Source organism: Furipterus horrens, unplaced genomic scaffold, assembly GCF_987537825.1.
Source record: "Furipterus horrens unplaced genomic scaffold, mFurHor1.1.pri manual_scaffold_3, whole genome shotgun sequence".
Classification (NCBI taxonomy): Eukaryota; Metazoa; Chordata; class Mammalia; order Chiroptera; family Furipteridae; genus Furipterus; species Furipterus horrens.
The window spans coordinates 105,972,168-105,999,141 of NW_028327173.1; the positions used below are offsets into that span (position 1 = coordinate 105,972,168).

A 26,974-nucleotide genomic window follows, 5' to 3' on the forward strand; every position below is an offset into this window, starting at 1 on the left:
TTGCCTCGGGTCCAAGAGAACAAACTTTTCTTCCTCACTGATGAAGGGAGAATGGACTTGTTTATAAACCTTTGCTCATCAAACTTTCAAATTATGCCCTCCCACCCAGATTTCCTCCTGGAAAACACACCAGGGAATGCTGTCTCAGAAACCACCCACAGTGAGTTCAATTAGCCACAAACTTTTATCTGCAACTGTTTGACTTTATTTTTGGCCAAGAAACATGTGTATATGAGGGGACCCCAAAATCTGTTATTTATAAAAAATTGTATATTTACTCTACATGTTTAAACTTCAGTCTCCTTCAAAGTACTCTCCATTTGATGCAATACACCTATCGAGACTTTTTTCCACTGCTCAAAACAGGTTTTGAACTCATCGATTTGGATGCCTTTTAGTGCTTCTGCCTTTTTTGTTTCACCTTTACCATAATGGCAAATCGTGTCCCTTTGAGGATTTTTTTTTATCTGGAGAAACAAAAAATGTCGCTTGGGGCAAGATCGGGTGACTAGGAAGGGTGGGCACAGGAGTCACGCTGTTTTTGGTCAAAAACTGCTGAACACAGTGCAGTGTGGGCAGGTGCGCTCATAAATCACCCATCATGAAATGGGCAAAAGTGTTTAAAGAGTCTTCAAAAACATTTCACTGAAGCCAAACGTAGCCTCTCACAACAACGCCAGCTGGTGCACTGATACAGATGGGTTCCTAGACACTCACCTAGCAGGGGGAAGCCTGTACTATAAGGAACCCACCCTTCAGAAGATAATTCCGGGGTTTTTTTGATCCCCCCCTTGTATTTTACACACACATGTGCATGCGACAAAAGGTGAGCAAAATGGAGTACCTGAAATCTAAATAATCATTCTAGAGAAACATTTGAGGGAACAGAATCAAGGAAAATTGTTTAATTCAACTGGGCTGATGTCAGCGAAAGAGGAAACACAGCAAGAAAATGGGAGAAGCATTTGGTCTTGGGGACCCTTGGTCTAATTTTTAAACAATTTTTTTAGCTCTCACCCGAGGACATGTTTATTAATTTTAGAAGGAGAGGAAGGGAGTGAGGAAGAAAAGGAGAGAACATAAATGTGAGAGAAACATTGTTTGGTCGCTTCTCACACACACAACCTGATCAGGGACCAAACCTGTAACCTAGGCATGTGCTCTGACTGGGTATCAAACTCGCAACCTTTCTGTTTATGCAATGATTCTCCAACCAACTGAGCCACACCAGCTGGTCTATACAACTCTTTTGACAGAAAATTGCTTTACAAAGCTTTTCTTTTTTTGGTCATCAAGGGTGGCTATTCTCTGTTTTTAGCTCAACAGACACAATCACTGACACACAACACAGAACACAGAACTTGGAAGAAACTTCCTGATTAACTCCTATTAAACCCTCTCATTTTATAGATCAACAAACTGCGGTTCCTCAGAAAGGGAAGCACTTGCTCAAGATCATGGGAGAAGGGGAGATGTTACCCCTGGCTTTACACTTATCAGTGTAGAGCTCTTTCCCCTGCCACGTGCCCCACAGCCCTTTCCTGAGGCAGGTGGAAGATAGTGAGCCCCAACTGGGTGCTGCCTAGGCCTCTTCTCAGGTTCCTTCTAGCATAGTTGCTCTGATGGTGGGCGAAGGGTCATGCCGGTCTGGCTTAGAAACCGAGGTGCTGCAAGCTGACAGGTCCATCTGTTACAGTCAATTCACTCAAATGCTAACAAGCAAAGAGCCAGCACAACGCAGCAGCAATAGGGGCCCCTCCTGTTGAATAATAGCAGGTTCATCACCTGCAGTCTTTGGGAAACCTGTTGGGTGCTGCCTCCCTGGGAGCCCTGTCCACTTTTTCTGAGACGCAGCCAGCTATATCAAAGCTGCCCGCCCTAACCACGGCACAGGCAGGTGGCACCAGGCTTTTACACTCAGCCCGTCTGGAGGGGCTCCTGTGAAACCCACCACTTACCTGTCGGATTAGCTCTGGAGGACGACCTGCTGCCTGTTGCATACCTGCTGTCCAGGCCTGTCATACTTTACCTCTGACCCAGCTAACAAGATCTGGCTTCTGAGGACCTCAAACACTCCCATTGGGAATGACAAATAAGTCCCGAATGTCTAGGGCCCCTGGTTTCACCATTCTGTGAAGAGCAAATACAGCAAGCTTCACATTAAAGGTGTGATCTGCTCCTAGCACTCTTGAACCACCCGCTTGAATTCAGATTGTCATGCACGAGTTTGCCAGGGAATTTAAGGAGGCAGCTCCACACTGTCCTCCTGCCTCAGTTCCCGTTCTCTAGTCCAACTACACGATGCTCGCCACAGCAAAGTGTCCTGAGGTCGGGCTTTGGTAACACTCCCAGTGCTTTAACTTTAGTAACTCCACTACGTCCACAGACAGGAGGGCTAACTTCTTGGCCAAGCATGTCCTTCAGTCTGGTGACAACTGACTCACCCAGGACACAGAGAAGGGGTCTTCCAGCTGTGACTAGACCACGCCTGCCCCTGCATTCCTGCCTACACATGGGCGGATTCCTTCACTCCCGTGACCCCAATATGCTGGAGCTCAGCTCCTCTCCGAGGCCTGCATTGTACCCCAGCCCAGGAGGGGGGCCCAGCAGCTTCACTGTTGGCATTCAGCCACAGAAGGGGCACCTGTAATATGGCCTGAGACACACCTCGCTGCCCTCAGATAATGCTACCTGAGTGGAAGATGGTTTCCATAGAGTTTCTCTGCTGAGGAAATTAAAGATCTTCACCCTCTTTTCCATGCCTCTATGGCAGTGGTTCTCAACGGGGGCAATTTTGTCCCCCAGGGAAATTTATAATATCTGAAGGCATTTTCTGTTATCACAACCAGAGGAGGGTACCGCCACAACAGGGGATTATCTAGGCCCCCGCAGTCATGTGCTAAGGCTGAGAAACCTTGTATTAGAGTAATGAATAAGTAGCGAAACCTACTCAGCCAGTTCTCTTCATTGGTGATGGCAGCAAATACTGAAACACCTGACATAAGTGCTGAAGACAGGAAGAAGGGTTCTTCGGGACCTGAACTGACACAAAGAATCACTTACTCCTGCTTTGGGTTCACCCAGAAATATACCAGACGGCAGTCTGGCTGCCCTAGCTCTGCACAGTAGCAGGAGACTTGGCACTCACTGCTCTCTACTGCTGACCTCTAATTACTGCATGAGCACCAACCTGTCTGGCCCCGAGCTAGCAGTGGGGACACAAAGAAATGACACAGTGGCTGCTGTCCTCAAGGAGCTCCTAATCCATCGGGGACATACTGTACCAAAGAAACAATTATGGATCTTCACTCTTGGCCAGGCTGATATAACTTCTACTTTCCTTTAAAAATTCTTCTGGGAAGGGAGAAAAACTATATCCAGTGGAAAAAAAATAAAGCAGTGGCAGCCCCAGTGATTAAATCTACACTGCTACAGCAAGCCCCCTGAGATGAGAGCAGCTCCTGGTCTGCACCAGCTGGGCTGGTGTAGCTGCTGAATAATTAAATGGTAATTGGAGGGGAGACTGAAGTATTGAGTGGATTTGTTCTCAGTGCAACCAAGGCGTTTCACTGCTGCTAGTTGGGATTATAGTCTGCTTTTTCTCCGACACAGGCAGCTCTAGACAACAGCTGGAGAAATAAACTAATGAGGGCTGCTTTGACTGCTTTGATATGCTTGAAGATGGGGTTTTGAACCTCAAAACCATGTGATTGCCTATTGTGAGCAAAGAAATGACTACATAAGTAATAGGCATGCTACTAAAAAGGCAATACAGCTTTGGAAGGTATAGGAAGAGGAAGGAGGGGGAGAGACAGAGGGATGAGAGGCAGGGAGAGGAGTTCATGCAAAACCTTTGCAGTTGGGGCTGCCATCAGAGCCCAACCTTGGCTAAGAGGAGCACTGCAGTGCCAGCTCTCAGCGCCAGAGCTGACACAGAAGTCAAGAGATGTATTGGGTCGGCCAAAAAGTTCTTGTGGTTTTTTTCCATAAAATAAAAGACACATTCTTCATTTTCACCAATAACTTTATTGATTTGGGCATTTTGAGTTTGTTGGCCATCTCCTCCTGCCTGGTATAAAGTTGACTGTTCTCAGGTAATGTCTTGATGTGATTGCTATCAACTTTAACTCGTCTACCCGACCATGGAATCCAGTGAGAAATCTCCAGCACGAAACTTCACAAACCACCTTTGACACGTTCAATCAGTCACAGCACCTTCTCCATACACGGCACAAATCTTTTCTTGTGTTTCAGTTGCATTTTTACCTTTCTTGAAATAAAGCATAATATGCCAAAAATGTTGCATATTTTCTTCTATCTTCAATATTAAAATGGCTATACAAAAATTCACTAATTTTGATGTTTTTTTAAAAATGCACGCTGATATGACATCTGTCACAATACAATCTAACAAAATTGTTTCAAATGAAGTTAAGGACAACTTTGTGGCCAACCCAATATATCCTGGGGAAGAGGCTGGTAGGAGCAGTGGTCTCCCATGGCCTTATCCTGAGGATGATGAAGGTGAAGCTGCACGGATTGCGGAAGACCTTCTCCTAGAGAGCCTGGAGGTCTGGTCATGCTTCCTGAGGGCTGGCCCAGCTGGTGAAACCATTGCTGTGAAAAGCTATAGCCAGGAGGTTGAGTCACTGGGCTCAAGGCTCAGTCACAACCTTGTCCAAAGTGAGATGGCTGGAGGTGGGTGAGGGAGATTAAAAGAAGAGGAGAAAGTGGGAAGGTGCATTATAAAGCAGGCATCCATATACCTGCAGTTAAACTGCAGGAATGCCCCCACCAAGCCAGTGGATGCAAAAATAAAAGAGCCAATGGATAAGAAAAAAAGATTTAGCCTATTGTTTTCATGGGTCATTTCCGACCCTCTCAACAAATACTGAGGAGCCTCTATATTCTTTCATTGCCTTTCTCAGTCTCTCTAAAGCTAGATGCAGCAACAGGAAGCCCCACATACCAGTTTAAGTGATGTCCAGGGAAGCTTTCAGGCTAAGAAAAAAATGTATTTAAATTTGAAGTGACTCCAGAGACCAGTTAATCAGAAGAATGACAAAAATAAGGCAGGACCAACTCTGAATAATCAGTCCATTCATTTTCTGCCAAGGCCCTCTCTGCCCTCTTCAATCTGGTTTAATTGTTTGGCTAAATTCATAACCAATTGGCAGTAAATGTCCCTCATCTTCCTGGTCTAAGACTCTGCACTCTGTGGGAAGGAGTTAAGCCCAAGTGTGAATTGCACACAGCAGGCACTCAGTAAATAGCCACAGAATTGAAAGAATGCACACTCACCTCGCTTCTGCATAAAGATGAAGAGGTCATCCAGGAACTCTTTCCTTTCCGGATCACCGTCCAGTTCATAGAGCTGTAATCCCAATCCCCCCAGAGAAAAAAAAACCACAATGAAAAAACCCTTCTTATGCAGGAAGTCTTACAGCAGAGGTACACAACCATCTGAATGACTACAAATGTGACTCGCGGGCCACTCCTGTCCTATTCTTTGGGGATCAATCGGATACAATGACCCACTACAGAACTGCCCCTCTTGTTAACACAAAGGAAACATTACAGACCTTGGCAAAGTCTCGGGAGATCTCTCTTCCTCGGCCTCCATCTCCATCATCACTCCAAGCCAAGCTACCATTCTAAAGGAGAACAAAGCAGAGTTCAGAAGGGAGTAGGAAGAGCATTAAGAGGACAAGGCAATCATTTCCGGGGAAGATGTCAAGAGCATTACCAATTGTTTTATCCTGGCTTACCCTATAAAAGACTGCTCAGGTCACTACTGCCACCCTTACAGGGACAGCTTGGTTTTTCTTTCTTGTTTTCCTTCTTGCTTTTAATTATGGTTCCAAAATGAGAGGGAGTCAGGCGGAAGAATCATCTCCATTTGCTGGAGGAGGGTAGGGATTACTTACACCTGAGAATACTGTTAGAGGAGGAAACACAGGCCCGATTTTCTGAGAACCTGCTCGCCCCTAGCTGATCTTCTGGAAGCCATCACTCTGAGATGTACCACTTTTCTGCAGGTTCTGTATGATATATGTGTTTGTGTATTTTATAGTATGTTGCACATTATATGGTATGTTGGGAAGATAGCTAGCCTGCCTTTTCATAAAACACTCTAAGTTGGGTTAAAGGATCAAAGGAAGCAGGACACAGATCCCACAGCTGCGGTGTCTCAGCACAGCCTTACCACTAGAAGCCCTAAGTCTAGCAATCAGAACTCCTTAGTGACGTAAGGACCCCAGGGCCTGAGATTATTCCCAAGGTAGAGACTCTGTGCTACTAGATTGAAGTTCATTTTCATCAGAGAAATAATGATTTAATTGATTAAGTTAAACCAACACCATTCAGCCGAACAGAGATGGTAAATGTAAATATGCCTTTGCTTATGTTCTTGGAATGTGCTTCCTAGCATGATTTAGTTGGATAGCTCTTATTCCTCCAATCAGGCATCATTTTTCACGGGCAGCCTCTTCTTCACTCCTGGATGGGCTAAGTATACTAGAAGCAATCTCTGCACATTTTGAGCTTAGAATTTAATATATTATTTTGGAATTATATGTATTGTAAACTCCTTGACAGCAAAGGTATCTTATTCATCTTTGTAACCCCAGCACATAGCACAATGCCTGGCACTTACTAGGCCCCAGTGAATACTTGAGGAACTACAATCATTGTTAAAAGGCTACCTGAGGCAACTGAATGCCTCTTCAAAATATAAACCTATATACCACACAGCAGAGTAAAAAACACCCTCTGCTAGTGGGGTGTATAAAACGTCACATTAGAAGTCTGCTGTTCACCCCCGACCCAGTGGATGGGACTGAACACATTCACACACACCTGCACACACAGGCACAGGCCGCCCAGCTGGCTGGGGTGTGTGAGGTTGAAGAGGGGCATTTTGGAACAGGGAGCAGAAGTTTCTTGGGAAGACATTCTTTGGACTACATAAGGATCTTGTTGTGAACCGTGACAATAAAATGGAAGCCTGGTCTAATTCCATTTTCTCCCTCCTCTCCCTTTAATAAAGCTGGCCTGAAAGCAGGAGTTCTTATCAGTTATATGTGTAGGCCACCTTTGCTTCCCTTACTGCAAGTGGGCTTTGAGGTGTAGACCCACTTTCTGACAGGAGCAATCTCACACACAGGGAGGTAAGCATAACCAAGAAGTGACATCCTGTCAGCTGAAATGAAACAGGCTACACCAGATTGTTTCCCTGTTGATGGAGGAAACATGACTGAGGAAGTGCTCAGTAAATGCTATCTGACTGCGCACTCATCTCCCCAGGCAGGCACAGAAACCTGCCTACAGCACCAGAGGCCAATAACCAAGTGGGTGGAGCCAAAACGCAACCACACCTTGTAATTACAGTCAACAGAAATCTGGTGTCATCTGGTGGCAACTAGGACAATGAATATCAAGATGAATTATGCCTGTCAGGTCAGCAAAACCAGACAGTCACAGTCCCCCTTTCAAAGGATACAGTAGGCTTCCCTAATGCCCAGTGATTTAGTTTAAGCCAGTAATTCCTGCTGGAAAGTCAATTATCCCAGGAGCCTGCCGGCTGAAAGACATTTATTTAATGGGGGATCACTGCCACTTCTGTTATGTCAGCTGTTTACTGTGGCCACTGAATTCCCAACTCTAGCTGGTGATCTGAAGCTGGTTCTTCACAGATTCTCTATCACCGAGAGAGATGAAAACAGTTTCTCTATCACCAGAAGAGATGAAAACAGTTTTTTGATAATTATAATAACTTCCAGCACTCTGAATGCTCACTCGGAAACCATATAACACTCAGGTAGAGAGGACGCAATCCACAACGTACAATCTCAGACAGGGCTTACCACACCAGGAGAGGAGCATAAAAGCAGACAGGCCAGTGTAACCACTGTGTGTCTATGAGTGACAATAAAAGACCCAAGTGCAACAGCTCTCAGCTCCAGGAACAGAGAATGCCTTGTAGGATGGGGGCTGAGGGTATAGGCATGACTCCTTCACTTGATCCAGCCTAAAAATCTTGTTAGTGATGAAAAGCCCCTACCTCAATGACCAGAGAAGACAAGGAGATTTCTCAAAACAGGAGAGAAATAAGACACTAAATTATTTGAGCAATCCCATGGTTTGACCCATTCCACAGATAGGAAGGTCAGTTACTATTTAAAGAAACACAGAGGCCCTGGCTAGCGTGGCTCAGTGGATTGAGTCCTGGCCTGCGAACCAAAGGGTCATCAGCTCAATTTCCAGTCAGGGCACATGTCTGGGTTGCGGGCCAGGTCCCCAGTTGGGGGCGTGCAAGAACCAACCAAATGTTGATGTTTTTCTCCCTGTCTTTCTCCCTCCCTTCCCTTCTTTCTAAAAATAAATTTTTTAAAACCTTTAAAAAAAGAAGAAACACAGGGAAAACAGTTGCCCAGGAGAGAGGTGTTCCCTGTTATCCAGTTCCAAAGCAGGAATGGTCCCTTACCTAATTTAAAATATTCAGTTGGGGCTGATGATGAAATGTCCACACTCTTTCCATTACTCTCTGCATTGGGGCAGTTAAACTTCAACCCCGCTTCATAGGACTTTCTGGCTGAGGTAAGAGTAATTCCTGAACCCTGCCCACTCTTCCTAGTCCAGCTGGAACGCGGTTTCCTCCACAAAGCCTCTACCTCTGCTCACCAGGCAGAATTAACACCTTTCTCCTCTGGGCTGTGGCGCTTGGGTTCTTGTTATTGGTGCCCCTGCCTCTGTCCCCAGTCTGTAAACATCCTGTCAGGGAAGCCCCCTGCCCGGCAGACAGCAAGCACTGACACCTGTGCTGAAAGACAGTGACAGGCTCCCCCATGGGGACCCAGGCCCTACAGTTCTGCTCTCCCTCCTCCTTTCATTGGGAGGATTGCAGGCTTCAGCAGTTCTTTTCTCGGTTCTTAACTGCCAACTGCTGCAAAACAAGGCTTCACTATGCTATTCAAGTGTGTGGGCAGCAAGTTTCCTGGCCTATCAACAGGGTGGGGGTGTGACTGCTGGAAAGTTAATCAGCCCAGAAATGATTTTTTCTTGGATGCTAAGTGTGCTGAGAACCTAGAGTCAGGGAAAGCAGGGAGCAGTAGGGGCAAGTATGGGGAAAACAACCCCAAAGAGCCAGCTCAACAGTTTAGGGATCAAGAGGAGTCCCCAAGAAAAGCCTTTTAGTTGAAGAGTCACTGCTTCCAAGTCTAATGGCCAGGGAACAGCCGCTGTCAGCCGCCGACGGCAGGCAGAGGTAAAAGCAGCCCAGGGCGTGTGCGCAGGAGGGCAGTGGCAGCGGCCACAGCGGGTCACCGTTACTTCCGGCCTCTAGGCCTCCCTCCCTGAGAAATCTGTTACCTACTTTGATCCCACTAGGAGCTCAAGGGTAAATGATAGTTTGTTCCCAAATACCTAAGTCAAGTTTTAGCTACTGTATCCACATTCAGCTCGTTTTCCCCAGGAAGCCACAGAGCATTTTGCTTTCACATCCCTCAAAAGTGGTAGTGAAAGAAGGTTGTGGGAAGGAGAAAAGGGAGCACAAAGCTAGTGTTTATGCATCTTCTGTGTAGCAAGAATTGGGCCAGAAACTTAACAAAGTACTTTCTTACTTAATTCTACAATGTAGAGGTGGGTGGATCTATCTATCTATCTATCTATCTATCTATCTAAATTTACTGAGAAAGTCACAGGGGTAGAAAAAGTATGCCGTAGAAGAAATTAACTCAGGAAACAAGTTACAACAAAAGAAGGGCCCTTGGAGCTTTGGAGAAGAGGGAGAGAGGGAGGATATGCCCTTGAGAGACGTAGAGGTAGGAGAGGTTTGGAGAAGTTTGGGTGTGCTGTTGGGCAGGGCACACCCATGAGGAAGAAGTGGGTGGGTAAGGGCTCTGGTGAAAATAGTCGCTCAAAGGGCTCAGGTAACTTGCCCAAGTTCTCAGAGCATCTAAACTCAGGTCTTTCTGGCTTTCTGTTACACCATGCTGCTGGTGGCTTGAAAGGACAGAAGTGTTCTGGGTTAAAACACCAGGAAGGAAGAGAGGGAGGAAAAGGACCACCAACTCCTCTGTCCATAGAATGCTTATAATGTCCAGTCATTGCCCTGGATGGCTCCTATCAATGGGAGTCTTTTATTCCTTCATTGATCTCATGGGTTTAAAAAAACCAGTCCTACCACAACACCTGCACAGGAGACTTCCCTGGGGTACTGAAGTAAGAACTGTTAACCTCTAAAACAGAACATCCTGGGTAGACTGGGCCCCCATCTTCCCCCAGGGAATGGGACTGAGGGAGAGGGGAGACAGAAACAAAGCGAGAAATGGTAAACCTGTAAGGGGACCATAAGAACATGGTACCTAGCACTGTGATATGCACATAAAAGGCCTTCAAAAATAATGAATCAGAGTTTAAGCTGACTGCTACCGAAGTTAAAATAGTGCTTCTATGACACCTCAACCCTGGAAGATGGAAAAGACAGGGAAGAATGGATTCACTGTCTTTGAAATTCTAAAGGCTGCCTTGTGGGAGAGGAAGCAGGTGGGTGTTTTTGTTTTTTCTCTAAAGCCGCAGAAGGCAGAACTAGAGTCACTGGGCCAAAGTTACCAGGAAGAAGATTCCAGGTCGAAGAACTTTTCTGGTCAAAGAACTTTTCTAACAACCAGAACTGCCCGGTGATGGAGTGGGCCTTCTTAGGAGGTGGGCAGCTTCCTGTCCCTAGATGACCACCTGTCTGGGATGTCATGGTGTGGAATCCAACATGAGCTAGGGCTGGACAAGAGGGCCTCTAGGGGCTTTTTCTATCCTGAGAAGCTGATATCCTATAACATATTCATTCAACACTGTTTTCCCAAGAAACCATCCCAGATACAGCATTGTAGAAGCTACTGAGGAGGAAAGGAGAAAGAAAAAAAAAAAAAAAAGCGATTCCCACAGTTGGAAAAACAAGCAGCACACACAAGGCAACAAGCACCAAAACACAAAGTACCCAGGAGGTGGGGGCGGGGGTCTGGGGATCAGAGGTGGAGACAAAGCTGGCCTGGAAGAAAGGGTAGAGGGAGGGATTTACAGTTTAAATGAGCATGGAGCAAAGAATAAACAAAGTATGTTTTGGCAAGGAGGATCCAAGTCTGAATAGTTAAGGTGAAAAGAGGCTGTGAGATGCCTTGAATACCAGGAAGAAATGTAAACTCTGAACTGTGAACAGCTGGGAGGCAGTGAATATTTTCTGAATGGCAAAACAAATGATTAAATCAAAATTTCAGATGATTGTAATAACCCATTTTTGTTGGAAAAAATATAAATATACACATACAAATGTATGTAGACACCTAACAGACTGAGACTATGAAGAATTTTCACTTTTCATTACACTGATTCATGTATAAACATTTGATACCCCAGGATATACTGGATACTATGAAAGGTTCTGAGGGAAAAAGAACACAAGAGCCTCTGACCCCATAGATCTGACAGTTTAATGGAGAGAGACAATTAAAACACAATTGTTTATTTTTTTTCTAGATTAACTTTTGAATCATCTGTCAAGACCCATCACTTGCTCTCCCCCACAACAAAGAAAATTTGGATTGTATTGAAATTATAGAATAATTTTAGCAAACTGACATCTTCACAATATTTAGTCTTTCAAGTAACACAGCAATATGACTCTTCATTTAAAAATATTTTTAGTGCCCCTTAGTAATAAGTTACAATGTCAATATATTACTTTTGTACACAATATTGAAGATTTGAGAGGGAAAGCCAGCACTGGGGCGGACCTGAGGCTGGTTGGCTGTCAGCAGTCCCACACTGAGAATCTGGGTGGGCAATTGAGGGTGGGGGCAGAACCAGGGAGAGGTGACTCTCTTAACACATTGTTGACCAGCAATTTTATACAAAAGCTATCATATATCACTGGCTCTTTTATCCTAATTGAATATGAAAATGAAACAATCTAAATAAACTTAAATATACTTTTATTTATACATAATGTTGAGATGAAACTGTACATATCTTCTATATAACTTTTAATAACTTTTTTTTGTATTTTAAATGTAGAGCATTCACCTATGTATGTGCAATGGTACACAAACAGTTTTCTTTTCCAATATTTAAGCAGTAAACATGCTGTTATAGTAATTATCCCAGTAAACATGATGCCAAGAATAAAGATACTGCTCTAAGACGGACAATATAGTTTCTTGTAGCTTTTGCCTTCACTCGAATAGATTTCAAAATTGCAATTATAGCCAGTCTCACTTTCACAAAGGATTCTCACCAAAATTCCAAATTTTTTTATCTTTGCTGGATTATATGTTCTGAAGACGATACGCCCTCTATATGATATCATTGCTTCATCTAGGGATAAATCCTGTTTAGATCAATACAAAGACTGAAATTTTGGAATAAAGTAATCCAAAAGAGGCCTAATTTATTAGTAAGGTCCGTCTTCATTAGATGTAGTTTGTGAATTATCACTAAGATGAAAAAAAGTAAGTATTTGCTCGAACCTCATTCTGGTCATAGTTTTAGGAAATATGGGCACTTCAAGCAAAGGGTCCATTGACCAGTAATCTCTCCGATGTGATTTTTTTTTTTTTTTTTTGTCCCATCAATATCAATAAACTGAGAAACTTCTTCATATGACTAGTGGAAACTTCCGTCCATGGTAACGTTTTAGCAGATATTTTATAAAGTTTTTCCACTTGGCGGTGGTACAAATTGGTTTGAGAAGCAATTAAATAAAAAAAATCTTAATCAAAAAGTAAATCTGTCACTTCAATGATACTTCATGGATCACTAAATTCAACAGTTACGCCAGAAATATTTGTATAATTCCCCCATGGTTGGTGTAATGTCATTTTCTGTCCACTCTTCTTCAAAATCACTTTCACTATCAGATTCTATCATATTTCTTTTTTGCAGTTTTGGTTGTCTAATATCAGATTCATAACTATCTTCCAACAGACTATCATCTTCCACATCACTGCTATATATTTCAAAGTCACTCGGACAATCAAAAAATGTGTCTGCATGTAATTCATTTAAAAATTCTTCATTGTCACAATGTGCCATATTTGAAATTTTTGCAATACTAAAATTGTGATAAAACCTGGTATATCTAGAATAATTTTTTTATAATAAACACAACTAAGAAAACTTTTACAAAATCCTATATTACTCTCAGTTTTAAGAATTGTATAAGCTAATGCAAGGGCAAATACAAGTTAACTTGTCATTGTTCAACAACATTTGGGCTTCAAAATAGGAGTTTTTTCATGACTGGTCAACAATGGGTTAAGTAAGATGTAGCCAAATCAGAGAATCTAGCGGATCTGGAAGGAGGGCATGAAAGAGAAAGAGAAGGATGAATCTGAATCTGAACATGAGAAAGGTATTTTCTGATGGAAATGGAGATACACAAAGCAGGGAGGGGGATTGAGCAAGAAGAAAGCTTTTGGGCACTAATAAAAATAAACCGCTGTCTCTGGATGTGTGCCTAGGGACAAGGGGTAACAAGACCAATCCCACAGCCCTAAGGAAGCCAGGTTATGACAGCTGGCAGCAACCAAAGCCAAAGGCCTACTGCCAGCCGTCCAAGAGGAGAAATTTAACCAGGGTCTCCTGACCCAAGAAGGCTGCCTTGGGCCTTTCTTTTTTACTGGGATTTATGGGGAAAAAAGGCCAACCAGACCACGCCTCTAAGATCTTAGGAGCCAGCACTGCATTCTTTAGAGCTGTACCTCCCCAGAGAGAGCAGAGCCAGATCTGAAAAGCAATTAAGTATCTAGGCTATTTTAGGATTATTCCTTGGCCACCTGGAATATCTTATTAAAGCACAGTTCAGATGTCCAAAGCAATTTTAGTTCCCATTCCTCATTCTTCCTCAGGGCAAGAGTTAACCCTTTCCTCAGGTTTAAAGTAAAGAGGCTAACCAACCAGCTCTCTATTTGGACTCTCCATATTCTGAAACCCTGAAGAAACTGTCCTGTCATTTGAACATCAAGACACACTGACTACTTTTATAATGTTCTCTGAAAACAAGAACAGTAATGTTTTTCATTTCTGCCTAAGCTCTATTATCTAATAAATTCTGAACTCCAAGGTCAAGGATCTTGGCAAATTCCTAGGACCTGAACCTTAAAGTAGTCGCTAGCAAAATCACTAGACTTCAAAGGGGTGGATCCCAAGCTCACAGATACCAAGTAATCATTTTGGAATATCAAATGTAACTGAAGTATTTGGGCTATTCTGATGTTAGTAGTAGTAGTAGTAGTAATATTTTAAATAAGTAAGGCACAAACTACCTTCCCTTTGGCTAGACCCACGGCTCTCCAGGCATTACCTGTGCCACACCTGTGAGTGTTCCACTGCTGGCTGTTGATGATGTTGTAATACTAAAGTCTAACTCCCGGATCTTGGTAGGAAGAAAAGAAAATCAGCTTTTCCCTTAGGGGACAATAGGCAAGATTATAGAGAACCCTAAATGGAGAGGGAGTCCCAGAAGTAAAACAGATACTGTTAAAAGCAAAACTGTTGGACTACAAAAACCCTCCTGATAAGATCAGGATTACCGCTTTTAGCTAAATGGCTCAGGCCTTGGAGGCACCAGAGTTATAATTATCAGATGCACACCTTCCTGTCAGGTAACTTTAGCAGGAACTGTAAAGTGCCTCCCCACTTCTTACTAACAACAAAGATCAATTCAAACTCAGTGGCTTGGAAAACGAGCTACGGGCCTTTTCCAGGAGGCCTTTTCCAATTAAGCAATAGAACGAAGAAGGATGGGCTGGCACGGAGAGAGGGGGTGCAATCCTACCTTTCCATCTAGGCATACGATCATTCCATGCAATAATCAAGAAGACTGCCCAGAAATGGGGTGTTCCTATAAAAGGAGGAAGAGAAACTAAAATGCAGTGTTGGTGATGAGGACAACTCTATGCCAGAGTGAATGAACTGGCCCAGTGAAGTCCAAGTCTTAGAGTGAAAGCCACAGAGGACTGTCCCAGTTCCCTTTCTGTGCAGAATTTGAGTTGGCAGCACTGCTCATTCTACCCTGTGACCTACCTACCACTTGAACTTCGCAATGGTTGCTGACATACATTCACACCAAAGACTCATTAAGTCAGAGCCAGAGGGCCAGAGGAGACACCGCATCTCACAGAGGGGAAACTGAGACCTGAAGAGTTAAGGAACCTTGCCCAAAGTCAACGCATCAGGAAAGTTTCATAAGACTTCTCCTTTTCCTCAAACTACATCTTTTAAATGTATAGGAAGAACAGATTTTTAAAATATGCTACAATGAATTATTTTATAAAGAAAAACATCCCTCTTTCGTTTTCAGGTTTGGAATTGTACACAGCAGGTTTCTTCAGGCAGAATACAGTTATAATTTGTGTTTAAAATTCCGTGCCACTTATAACTCTGAGAGCTCCTCCCCAATTTCTCCCAATGCCACATCCCCATTTGGGGGTTGGTACTACGGTGTACTCATTGCAACTCTGATTCCAGCTGCCCCTGCGCTGCCTGCCACTTCTCCCGGGCTATGAGTTTCTCTTTTATAGGACTGGCGACTTACTCCTCTATGAGGCTGGTGTACCCAGCACAGGGCCTGGCAGATTAGGTAGAAGAGCTCAAATGAATGGCAGGACCTGAAGAACAAACCACAGGAATAAACTTAGGAGAATCACCACAGGCAGGCTAAGTGATGATTTTGGGGGCAGAAGGGAGACATCACATGATTAAAAGATGGGCTTCAATAAACTACAAATCCATAAAAGGGAATTAAAATGAAACATAAACCATTTATTAAAAAGTTTAATTTCAAGGTTCAAGATGATAAGAGGAGTGTGCACTAAAAAAGGAAGCCCAGAGCTTCTTCTGATCAAGATGCAGGCTTAAGTAGACATGCTTCACCTCCTCGCACAATCATAAGAGTAGCAACTACCTCAAAACAAAAAAAACAAGAACTGCCAGATAATTGAACTGTATGTAAGCCCGGTAGCCAAAGATTTAAAGAAATACTCATCCAGATGAGTTGGGGGGCGGGGGAGCTGGGGTGGAGAGGGTGTGGTGTGGTGTGGAGAACCAAGGCAGAGGCAAGGCAGAGACAAGGCAGCTGCTGTGGTCAAAACAAGCTATCTGCATTCACCTGTGGCAGACAAAAGCCAGAAGGGACACCTGGGGAGCAAACCCAGCCCCAGGCTAGGCCCTGTAGCTCATGGTTCCAGCTCCGGAAAAATAAAGCCTCACTGCTTCTGGTTGTGAAAATCAGTGGGGGTTGGGAAGGCAGAATAAATTGCCCGTCTCTCAGGAAAGTCTGTTTAGAGGGCCCCCACAATCCTAGAACATATGCAAGTCCACCCATTCTGGGAACCATCACCAGGACAACAACTAGAGGGGTGCCAGTTGCATATGGGAAGTGGATGAAGTGACTGGAAAAGGGATGAGTGCGGAGCAAGTGGCACTGTACCCTCTCTGACCCCTCCCCCACAACCAGTGCCACAAAGCAGTGAAACAGTTAACCCGCACTGACGAATCCTAAGGCTCTGCCCCTTATAATGTAACAGTGCCACAGCTCTACCTAAGACACAGAGGCAAACACAGGAGGCTGCCAAGTTGAGGACACAGAGAAGTGTGACCCAAAAAAGGGAACAGATCAGTTCCAGTGGGAGAACTAAGTGATGAGGAGATAGACAACCTAATATATGCAGAGTTCAAAACACTGATGATAATGATGCTCACAGACTTTACAGACGATTGAGTATGGCAAACTCATAAGGGAAGAAGTGAAGGCTATACTAAGTGAAAGGAAGGAAACTCCACATGAAACCAGTGGTAAAGGGAAGGAAGCCAGGATTCAAATCAACAGTTTGGAACAAAGGAAGAAATAAACAGTCAACCAGTACAGAATGTAGAAACAAGAAATGAAAAAAAAAACAAGGAGAGGCCTAGGAACCTCTGGGACAACTTTATACACGTCAACATCCAAATCATAGGGGTGCCAGAAAGGGAAGAGGAAGAGCAAGAAATCGAAAGCTTATGTGAAAAAATAATGAATGAAAACTTCCCAAATTTGATGAAGGAAATAGACATACAAGTCCAGGAAGCATAGAGAGTCCCAAACAAGCTAGACCCAAAGAGGACCACACCAAGGCACATCATAATTAAAGATAAAGACAGCAGCAAGAGAAAAGAAGAGAGCGCCCTGGCTGCTGTGGCTCAGTGGATTGAGCGTCGGCCTTTGAGCCAAGTGTTGTTGGTTCAATTCCCAGTCAGGATACATGACTAGGCTGCATGTAAGGTCCCCAGATGGGGGCGCAAGTGAGAGGTAACCCCATAGTGATGTTTCTCTCCCTCTCTTTCTCCTTTCCCCTCTCTCTAAAAATAAATAAATAAATAAATAAATAAATAAATAAATAATTTTTTTTAAAAGAAGAGAGTTACCTACAAAGGGATTCCTATAAGACAATCAGCTGATTTCTCAAAAGAAACTTTGCAGGCAAGAAGGGATTGGGAAGAAGTATTCAAAGACCTACAACCAAGACCACTCTATCCAGCAAAGCTATCATTCAGAATGAAAGGGTAGGTAAAGTGCTTCCCAGACAAGGTAAAGTTAAAGGAGTTCATCATCACCAAGCCATTATTCTATGAAATGTTAAGGGACTTATTTAAGAAAAAGATCAAAATTATGAACACTAAAATGACAACAAACTCACAATTATCAACAACTGAATCTAAACAACAAAAACAAAATCCAACTAAGCAAACCAGAATAGGTACAGAATCATAGGTATGGGGATCATTTGGAGGGTTATCAGCTGGGAAGGGGGACGGGGAGAAATGGGGAAATGGTACAGGGACTAAGTACAAATTGGTAGGTACAAAATAGACAGGGGGATGTTAAGAATAGTATAGGAAAGGGTGAAGCCAAAGAATTTATATGCATGACCCATGGACATGAACTAAGGGGGGTGGGACTGCTGGAGGGAAGGGCAATAATGGGCAGAGAGGGGTGCAAAGGAAAAATAATTGGGACAACTGTAACAGCATAATCAATAAAATATACTTAAAAAAACAAAAAAATACATAAAATTGAATATGTTTATTAATCCATTCCTTTTCAGAACTTAAGGATTGTATATACATTATGCTTACTATAGACATATCAATATTAAAAAAATAATAATACAACCAAAAATCATTACAAAGCTATTGTTCACACTGTATAGTTGGATTATGGTATTGGTATTAAAAATGATTAAAAGTGGACATAGCCCTGGCTGGTGCGGCTCAGAGGATTGAGCGCTGGCCTGCGTACCAAAGAGTCGCTACTTTGATTCCCAGTCAAGAGCCATGCCTGGGTTGCAGGCCAGGTCCCCACTTAGGGGCATGCGAGAGGCAACCGCTCACTGATGTTTCTCTACCTCCCTTCCCCCTCTCTAAAAATAAGTTTAAAAAATATTTTAAACAGACACTTAAATAAATGTTAATAAAGTGAACTAAAGCCAGTTGTAGAGAAAATACATGATTCCACTTATATCTGGTACCTAGAGTAGTCCAACTTACTGAAGCGGAGAGAAGAACAGAATGCTAGGATGAGGATATGAGGAGTTACTGTTCAATAGGTTTAAGTTTCAGTCAGGCAAAATCAAAAAATTCTAGAGCTGCTGTACAACATTGTGCTTATAGTTAACAATGTGTACTGAGCACTTAAAAATCTGTTAAAGAGGGTATACCTCATGTTTTTTACAATAAAAAAAGGAAGAAAAATGGGCAAAGGCTACAAAAGCAGGTCAGTCACAGAATACAAAAGGCAAACATACAAAAAGGTAGGAATATGATGATGTAGCAAATTCAACCTTTAGAATAATCTATCCTACCACAGATATAGAAACACAAAGGCACAGTTACACAGCAACTACTACAAAGATAGCCTGTATGTATGCTAAACACACACACGTGTACTGTGATTACACACTTATATAGGTAAAAATACAGAACAGCCCTAGAAGCTGATTCATGCCTAACTGTGGCCTCCTGTGGGAAGGAAGGAGGGGTGGTGGGATGGAAGGAAGTAGGCAAGAAGACACTATAATGTTTTTTAAAGTATACATATATTAAGTTTTCATGAGCATCCATCATAATTATGTAATTGAGATAACTGATTATAAAACATTAATAGAGATCTTAATGAACACATAGAATTGCCATAACACTGAATTAGAAAAGCTAGTTACAGAATAATATGTAGCATTTTTACTTTTGTTCAAAACAAACAAAATATATGAGTACTCTTTTCCAAAGGCAAAGAATGTACAATATCAACAGTGAACCCTAATGTAAATGATGGACTTTGAGTGATAATGATGTCAGTATAGGTTCATCAATTGAAACAAATTATCACTTTGGTGGGAAATCACTATCTCTGCTCAATTTTGCTATGAACCTAAAAATGCTCTAGAAAAGTAAGCCTTTTTTTTTTTCTAATGGTGCTATTCACATAAAAAACAAGGGAAATTAAAAGCAAGTAGAAAAAAATAAATACAATACTCAGCGTCTGTTACTACCATCACTCTGCTGGGTGCTAGAATACAATGATAATGATAAAACAGGTATGGTCCCTATCCTCATAGAGCTTACCATCTAGTATTAAAATCAGATATGAAACAAACCACACAAATATAAAACTATAATGTTCAATGACAGCATACAACCTGATCTACACTGAAGGTCAAGACAGTGCCCCTGAGGAAGTGTTTTTATTTTTTTTTAATTTAAATCATTTTTTATTTTCAATTACAGTCGACATACAATATTATAGTATTTTCAGGTGCACACCCCAGTGATTAGACATTACATAACTTACTAAGTGATCATTTCAGTAAATCTTGTACCCACCTGAAACCATACAGAGTTGTTAGAACATTAATGACTACGTTCCTTATGCTGCACTTTACATCCCATGACTATTCTCTAACAACCAATTCGTACTTCTTAATCCCTTCACCTTTTTCATCTGTCACTCCCAACATCCTTCCCATAGGCAACTGTCAAAATGTTCTCTGTATCTGAGTTTGTTTCTGTTCTGCTTGTTTGTTTTTTAATATTTTATTTTTTAAAATATTTTTTAAATTTATTTTTTAGAGTGGGAGGGAGCAACAGAGAAAAACACTGATGTGTGAGAAACATTGATCAGTTGGTTCCCTCTCACACACCCCCAACCAGAGCCCTGGCCCGCAACCCAGACAGGTGCCCTGACCAGGAATCGAAACAGCGACCTAGAGGTTCAAAGATTGGTGCTCAATCCACTGAGCCACACCAGCCAGGACTGCTTGTTTTTTATTTTGCTTTTTTATTTTAGATCCAATTGTTGATTGATATGTATTTAATGCCTTCTATTGTTCATATTTTTAATATATTTTTCTTCTTCTTAAAGAAGACCCTTTAACATTTCACGTAATACCAGTTTTGTGGTGACAAACCCCTTTGGCTTTCCCTTATCTGGACTGGACATCACCAGACAGAGTGACAGAATAGGAGGTATGAAAGATAATCAGCTCTGCCTTGGCTGGTGTGGCTCAGTAGATTGAGCGTCGGCCTGTGAACAAAAGGGTTCCTGGTTTGATCCCCGTCAGGGCACATGCCTGGGCTGCAGGCCAGGTCCCCATTTGGGGGCTTGCAAAAGCAACCGCACATGTTTTCCTCTCTCCCTTCCTTTCCTTCTCTGTAAAAATAAACAAATAAAATCTTAGAAAGTTAACTCTAAAGTTTCTGATATGAATGACCAACTCAATAGAAATGCCATTCACAGAGAAGGAAAATAAAGGAGGAAATAACTGTGGGGGAATAAGTTGGAAACCAAGAGTTCACTTTAATATTCGTTAAACTTGAGATGCCAGTAAACATCTAAGTGGAAACATCAAGAAAGTAAGAAATATATCCATTGAGCCCAGAATGGAAACGTGGGTTCAAACGATAGGTATCAGAATCAAATGCTTGCAGAATATATTTAAAACCATAGCAACATGGTGGTCATTAGGCAGCCTTACCAAGAGGAACATCAGGGACACAAAAGACACAGAATCCAGACTGAAGGGTGTTGAGGAGTGAGTAGGAGGCGACAAAGTGGACTCAGGGAGTGCAAGTAATTCACCTGAGAAGCTTTCTTGTGAAGGAACGGTACACAGTTAGGACTACAGAACAAGCTGGAAGGAGATGTGCTGGAACGAAAATATTTTTTAAAGTGACCTCTCATTTCCTTGTAACCATCAAATCAGGCATATTTATTAAAGCTTTTTTTTTAAATTTGTGAGATAATAGAACATTTGTGAATATGGAAAAGGCTTCAGAAGAGAGTGACTCTGAAGATTCAGGGAAATGGAGGTTCACTAATGAAGCAAGTCCCTGAAAATTAGGACGGCATGGGGTCTGGGGCATGCGTGGAGGGATAAGTGTTCAGTAAAAAAGGATCAGGACCCAAGTTAATTCACTGATCTTGCCTTTGTACCAATTTAATATAAATAAAGCTTATTTCTACCTAAAGGAGAAATATGCACATACCCCTATTTTAAAATGGAAGCAGCGGTTTCAAAAGTGCAATGGTTTCAGCTCGCATAATCCTGAAATGTTTTAGAGAACTCCAGAATACTAGAGTTTGGTCACAGCTCTAGAAAAAAGGAGTAATTTTAGAGTAGTACCTAGGATTTATGGAGCATCTTACCTACAATGGTAGTAAAGACTGAAAAGTTGTAGCTTCAAAAAGTATTAGGTGCTAATAACAATTCAATCTAACCTTTGTGTGATAGTATAAACTTTACAAAGATCTTTCACATTCATATTCTTCTTCCACCTTTGTAATATCTTTATTGTTTTAAACATAAGGCCTAGAGCTAAATGAAAAGTACATCAAAATCTCTGATTCCAGGTAATTTTTAAAAAGATTTTATTTACTTATTTTTAGAGGGAGAGGAAGTGAGGAAGACAGGGACACCTCAATATGTGAGAGCTACATTGATTGATTGCCTCCTCCATGCCCCCAAACAGGGACCTGACCCAAAACCCAGGCATGTGCCCCAACTGGGAATTGAACCGGCGACCTTTTGGTTCTCAGAACAACACCTAATCCACAGAGCCACACCAGTCAGGGCTGATTCCAGATAATTTTGAGCTTCTGGGGAGAAAGTGAAATTAATGAATCCAATGCAGAATAAATTTTAGGAAGATCTGAAATGACTCTGGGAGGGTGCATATAAATGGCCAACAAGCTTGGGTACTAGCAACTATAAAGAGAAATTGTTACAGAACGGGGGTGTCCAAAAACCCGCAGAGCTAGGGGATGGGGAAAAGGAAGCAGCTTTCAGGATGCCTTTGTGCCTGGGGCTAGTGGCTAGTGTCTTTGTTATGTAAATGGATTGATGCATCCAAGGCCCCAATAAAATGGGAGGGATCTTGGGCCATGGGATGGTATGGAAAGAGCACACAGAGCCTGCACAAGGTTCTGTGAATGGTCAGAACTGGTTACCGCACCCACCGCGTCAGGGGACGTAGTCAGGGATTTAAAAATAAGCGGCAGACATGTTAACTAGACACACCATGCTGCTTTGAAAAGAAGGGTTCTCCATGCGGTTTGGAGAAGGTGCTCTCCATGCAGATTAGAAACGGGGAATGCCATGCGGCTTGGGAAAGGAACACCATGCAGCTTTGAGAACACCTTGCAGCTTGGAGAAGGGGGAATACCTTTGTGGTTTTGGAAAGGAAAGACTGGGAATTCACGTGGCTCTGAATTAAAAGCTGGCGGGCACCACAACACAGAAAGACCTTCCCAATCAGGATCGAATGATTGGCAGCTACTGGTAAAGCTGAACTGTGTTTGGGAAGTAGGGAAACGGTTTCTCTAACTTTTCTAAAACTAGCCTGGTTTGGTAGGGGAGGCAGAAATATGTGTTTGTGGGTTTTTGAAGGAACATAAGACTTAACGGCAAAAATCCGCAAATAATCTAAATCTATATAACTATTAAATAAACAATTCTTTTTCTTTTCACTAAACTCTGGTATTGAGTTATAATTCTGGCGGGGGGCAGTCGGACCCCTAACTAAACAGCCTGTGCGTTCTGTAACAGAATTACAATTTGTGTAACTAGGAAGATGGCTTTTAGTTGCTTGCTATAAATTGGGAGGGAGATAATAAAATAAATCAAAGGGGGAAAAAATCCCCTTTGTAATATCTTTAAAATCGCTCCCTGAGGATGGTGGGAGAGGATTACCATCCTTTGGGACATTTTGGACCAGATAATTCTTTGTTGTGGGAGATAGTCCTGTGCACTGTAGGCTGTTTGGTACTGTCCCTGGTCTCTACCCACCATCTGCCAGTGGCACATTCCTCTCCTCCCCACCTAGTCAGGATAACCAAACTTGTTTCCTGACATTGCCAAACATTCCCGGGAGGCAGGAAGAGGTGGGGAATTGCCTCCATATGAAAACCACTGACCTAGATGAACTCCACTGTGATTCTAGATGCCATGGGCAGGCAAGATAAACCTACAAAGAAAGTGGGGAAAGCTTTGACCTTATTTTTTTCCAGGCAATAGTTTGCACAATCTTTACAAAAAGCATCTAATGTCCTAGAGACATGCAGTATGCATCAAGAAAACCAGGCTGACCCCATGAGAACACACCTTACAACTTAAGAGGAATTCTTGGGTAACAGACACTGGAGGCCAAGGAGTCAGTCATCCTTTTTCTTTCTCACATTCAGTAACTAAAGTGACTGCCAAAGTATGGAAAATCAGAACCACACACTCTGGCTTCCACATGCCTATCAAGCCATCGCTCATCTATCTATTCTATGGGAGGCAGTCTATGCCCTTCTGGAAACTTGGCTCCTCTAATGGGTTCAAGACAAAGCCTGTACTGCCTGAACTGCCTTCTTTTCAGGAGGTCAGAGGCCTACCCCTACTAGGCCAGCAACACCCCTCATCAGTTATATGTTGACACAGCTCACTGATCTCCCTTGAGAGAAAGGCCACTCAACTCTTTGTTGTCTTGTTTTACAATTATTTACTCTGCCCACTGAAATCTGATTGGCTTTAGAACCCTGGGTTCAGTGGCATTAATCATCTTCTAATCACTCTGATGTCAGAGAATCCTATACTCTTTATAAGGATCCAGGCTTGAGAAGCAGTTACTTTCTAAAAGTTTTTTTCAAAACAAATCCATGAAATTATTTTGACTTCACATATTCTAAGAAAGCGATTTCAGAAGCAAAGGATAATCTGTGGTGTCCTTAAGCTTCTCAACTTCTGCTTTTCAGTTGGCAGATATGTGCCACCTCCCCTACCGATCAAAATCTTGCAAAATACCTTTGAGTATTCTTGTTGGTTTACCAAGTTTTATGTTAGCTATGCTACAGACAAAATTAACTCAAATATACCTTGAGTGTGAATGTCTGAAGCAAAACCTTGTGTTAAAGTATCTGCAGCACAGCTTAGACCGGGCAGTTTGGCTTCAGCTGACTCAAGACAGTGAAACTGTTGCAATCCAAGACCCAGTCCCTCTTGAGATTCCCACACTGCCTCTGCTAGACCATGATGAGCTCCTTGAGGGAGAAGCTTGCCTTACAAGGTCCATGGATACAGGCCTGGCCAAAGAAGCCTCTCTAAAAGTTTGTTGTGTAAAAACAATAAAATGAATACTGCAGCACATTAACAATAAGAACATTTTGTGTCAGTCTTTGTAATTTTTGCTGAAGCATGACATCCTTTATTTCTGTTCTCTACTAAGTAATTGCTTAAGAAACAAAAGACTTAGAATTTTTAAAAACGTCTCACGGTTCCTAATGGTTGCTATAGGCTCTCCCAATTATTTCTTTTAGCCCTTCTTCCAAAACACAACTTGAAAAATGTTTTTAAATTTCCAAGCACATTGTTTACTGCTTTAACAGCAGGATCAGCCCTGGCCGGGTAGTTCAGTTAAGAGCATCATCCTGATACACCAAGGTTGTAGATTTGATCCCTGGTCAGGGCACAGACAAGAACCAACGAGTGAATGCATAAATAAGTAAAACAACAAACATGTTTTTTGTCACCCCCCACCCCTTCTCGCTCTCAAATCGATGGAATAAAAATTTTAAAAACTCCCCTAGCTGCTGTGGCTCAGAGGATGGATTGAGCGTCGGCCTGCGAGCCAAGTGTCGCTGGTTCGATTCCCAGTCAGGGCACATTACTAAGTTGCACGTCAGGTCCCCAGTTGAGAGCGCGAGTGAGAGGCAACCACACAGTGATGTTTCTCTCCCTCTCTTTCTCCTTTCCCCTCTCTCTAAAAATAAAATAAACAAACAAATTTTTTAAAATATTAAAAAACAAAAACAAAAAAACTAACTTCCGGCCGAGATGGAGGCCTAGACAGACATGCTGCATCTCCCTCCACAAGTAATAAGGAACATAACTACCTTGATACTAGAGACAACCAGAAGTTCCAGAAAATCAAGCTGCATGGATTGTTTGTCCAGCAAACAAAGATATAAAGAAATACTCATCCAGACAGGTAGCAGAGGCGGAGCCGGGGTGTGTCGGCGGCAGCAGCGGCAGGCCGGTAGAAAGCGCAGTCAAACATTTAAAAAGTTGAGAGGGACACCTGGGGAGCACTCCCAGCACCAGACCAGACCCCACAGCTCACGGTTCCAGCGTTGGGGATAATAAAGTCTCATTGCTTCTAACTACGCAAACCAGTGGGCGTTGGGGCTGAGGCAGAAACTGCTGGTCTCTCAGCAGAGTCCGCTTGTTTAAAGGACCCCCATGGTCTTAGAACGTCCACAGACCCACCCACTCTAGGAACAATGACCAGGGCAACAGCTAGAGAGGCTTCAGGCCCATATGGAAGTGGAAGAAGTCCTGGAAAAGAGGCAAGTGCTGAGCAAGCACCATTGTTCCCTCTCAGACCCCTCCCCCACACATAGCGCCACAATGTGGTGAACCTAATGCTCCTCCACTTACAATGTAACAGGTGTGACAGCTCTACCTAACAGATAGAGGCAAACAAACACAGAAGCCTATCAAGTTGAGGAGACAGAGAAGTATGGCCCAAAAGAGGGAATGGATCAAGGTTCCAGTGGGAGAACTAAGTGATGAGGAAACAGCCAACCTAACAGATGCAGACTTCAAAACACTTGTGATAATGATGCTCGCAGACTTGCTAGATATGTTTAAGTATGGGAAACGCATAAGGGAAGAAGTGAAGGCTATGTTAAATGAAACGAAGGAAAATCCACACAAAACCAATGGTGAAGAGAAGCAAACCGGGGTTCAAATCAATGACTTGGAATATAAGGAAGAAAAAAAGTCAACCTGTACAAAATGAGGAAATAAGAATTGAAAAAAATGAGAGGCTTAGGAATCTCTGGGACAACTTTAAACATGCCAACATCTCAATTATAGGGGTGCCAAAAGGAGAAGAGGAAGAGGAAGAAATCGAAAGCTTATGTGAAAAAACAATGAAGGAAAACTTCCCAGATCTGGCAAAGGAAACAGACATAGAAGCCCAAGAAGCACAGAGAGTCCCAAAGAAGCGAGACCCAAAGAGGACCACACCAAGACACATCATAATTTAAATGCCAAAGGTTCAAGATAAAGAGAATATTAAAAGCAGCAAAAGAAAAGCAGAGAGTTACCTATAAAGGGTTGCCTATAAGACTATCAGCTGATTTCTCAAAAGAAACTTTGCAGGCAAGAAGGGACTGACAAGAAGTATTCAATGTGATTAAAAGTAAGGACCTACAACCAAGACTCCTCTATCCAGCAAAGCTATCATTTAGAATGGAAGGGCAGATAAAGTGCTCCCCAGACAAGGTAAAGCTAAAGGAGTTCATCATCACCAAGTTCTTATTATATGAAATGTTAAAGGGGCTTATTTAAGAAAAAGAGGATCAACACTATGAACATTAAAATGACAACAAACTCATAACTATCAA

The 26,974-nt window shown here is 42.6% G+C and overlaps 1 protein-coding gene across 3 annotated transcripts in view; it reads right to left on the bottom strand.

The window, feature by feature from the left end:
• ARID3B (AT-rich interaction domain 3B) overlaps positions 1-26,974 on the bottom strand; it is a 49,152-nt gene that overhangs the window by 15,665 nt on the left and 6,513 nt on the right. For all 3 annotated transcript variants that reach the window (XR_016509756.1, XM_090270019.1, XM_090270018.1), the window contains exons 3-4: positions 5,583-5,654; positions 5,302-5,374 (exon numbers count right to left, since the gene is read on the bottom strand). Coding sequence is in view for 2 of the 3 variants with exons in the window: in XM_090270019.1 (XP_090126145.1) it covers positions 5,302-5,374; positions 5,583-5,654 (145 nt within the window). In the remaining variant the exon portion in view is untranslated. The remainder of the gene's footprint in view (positions 1-5,301; positions 5,375-5,582; positions 5,655-26,974) is intronic.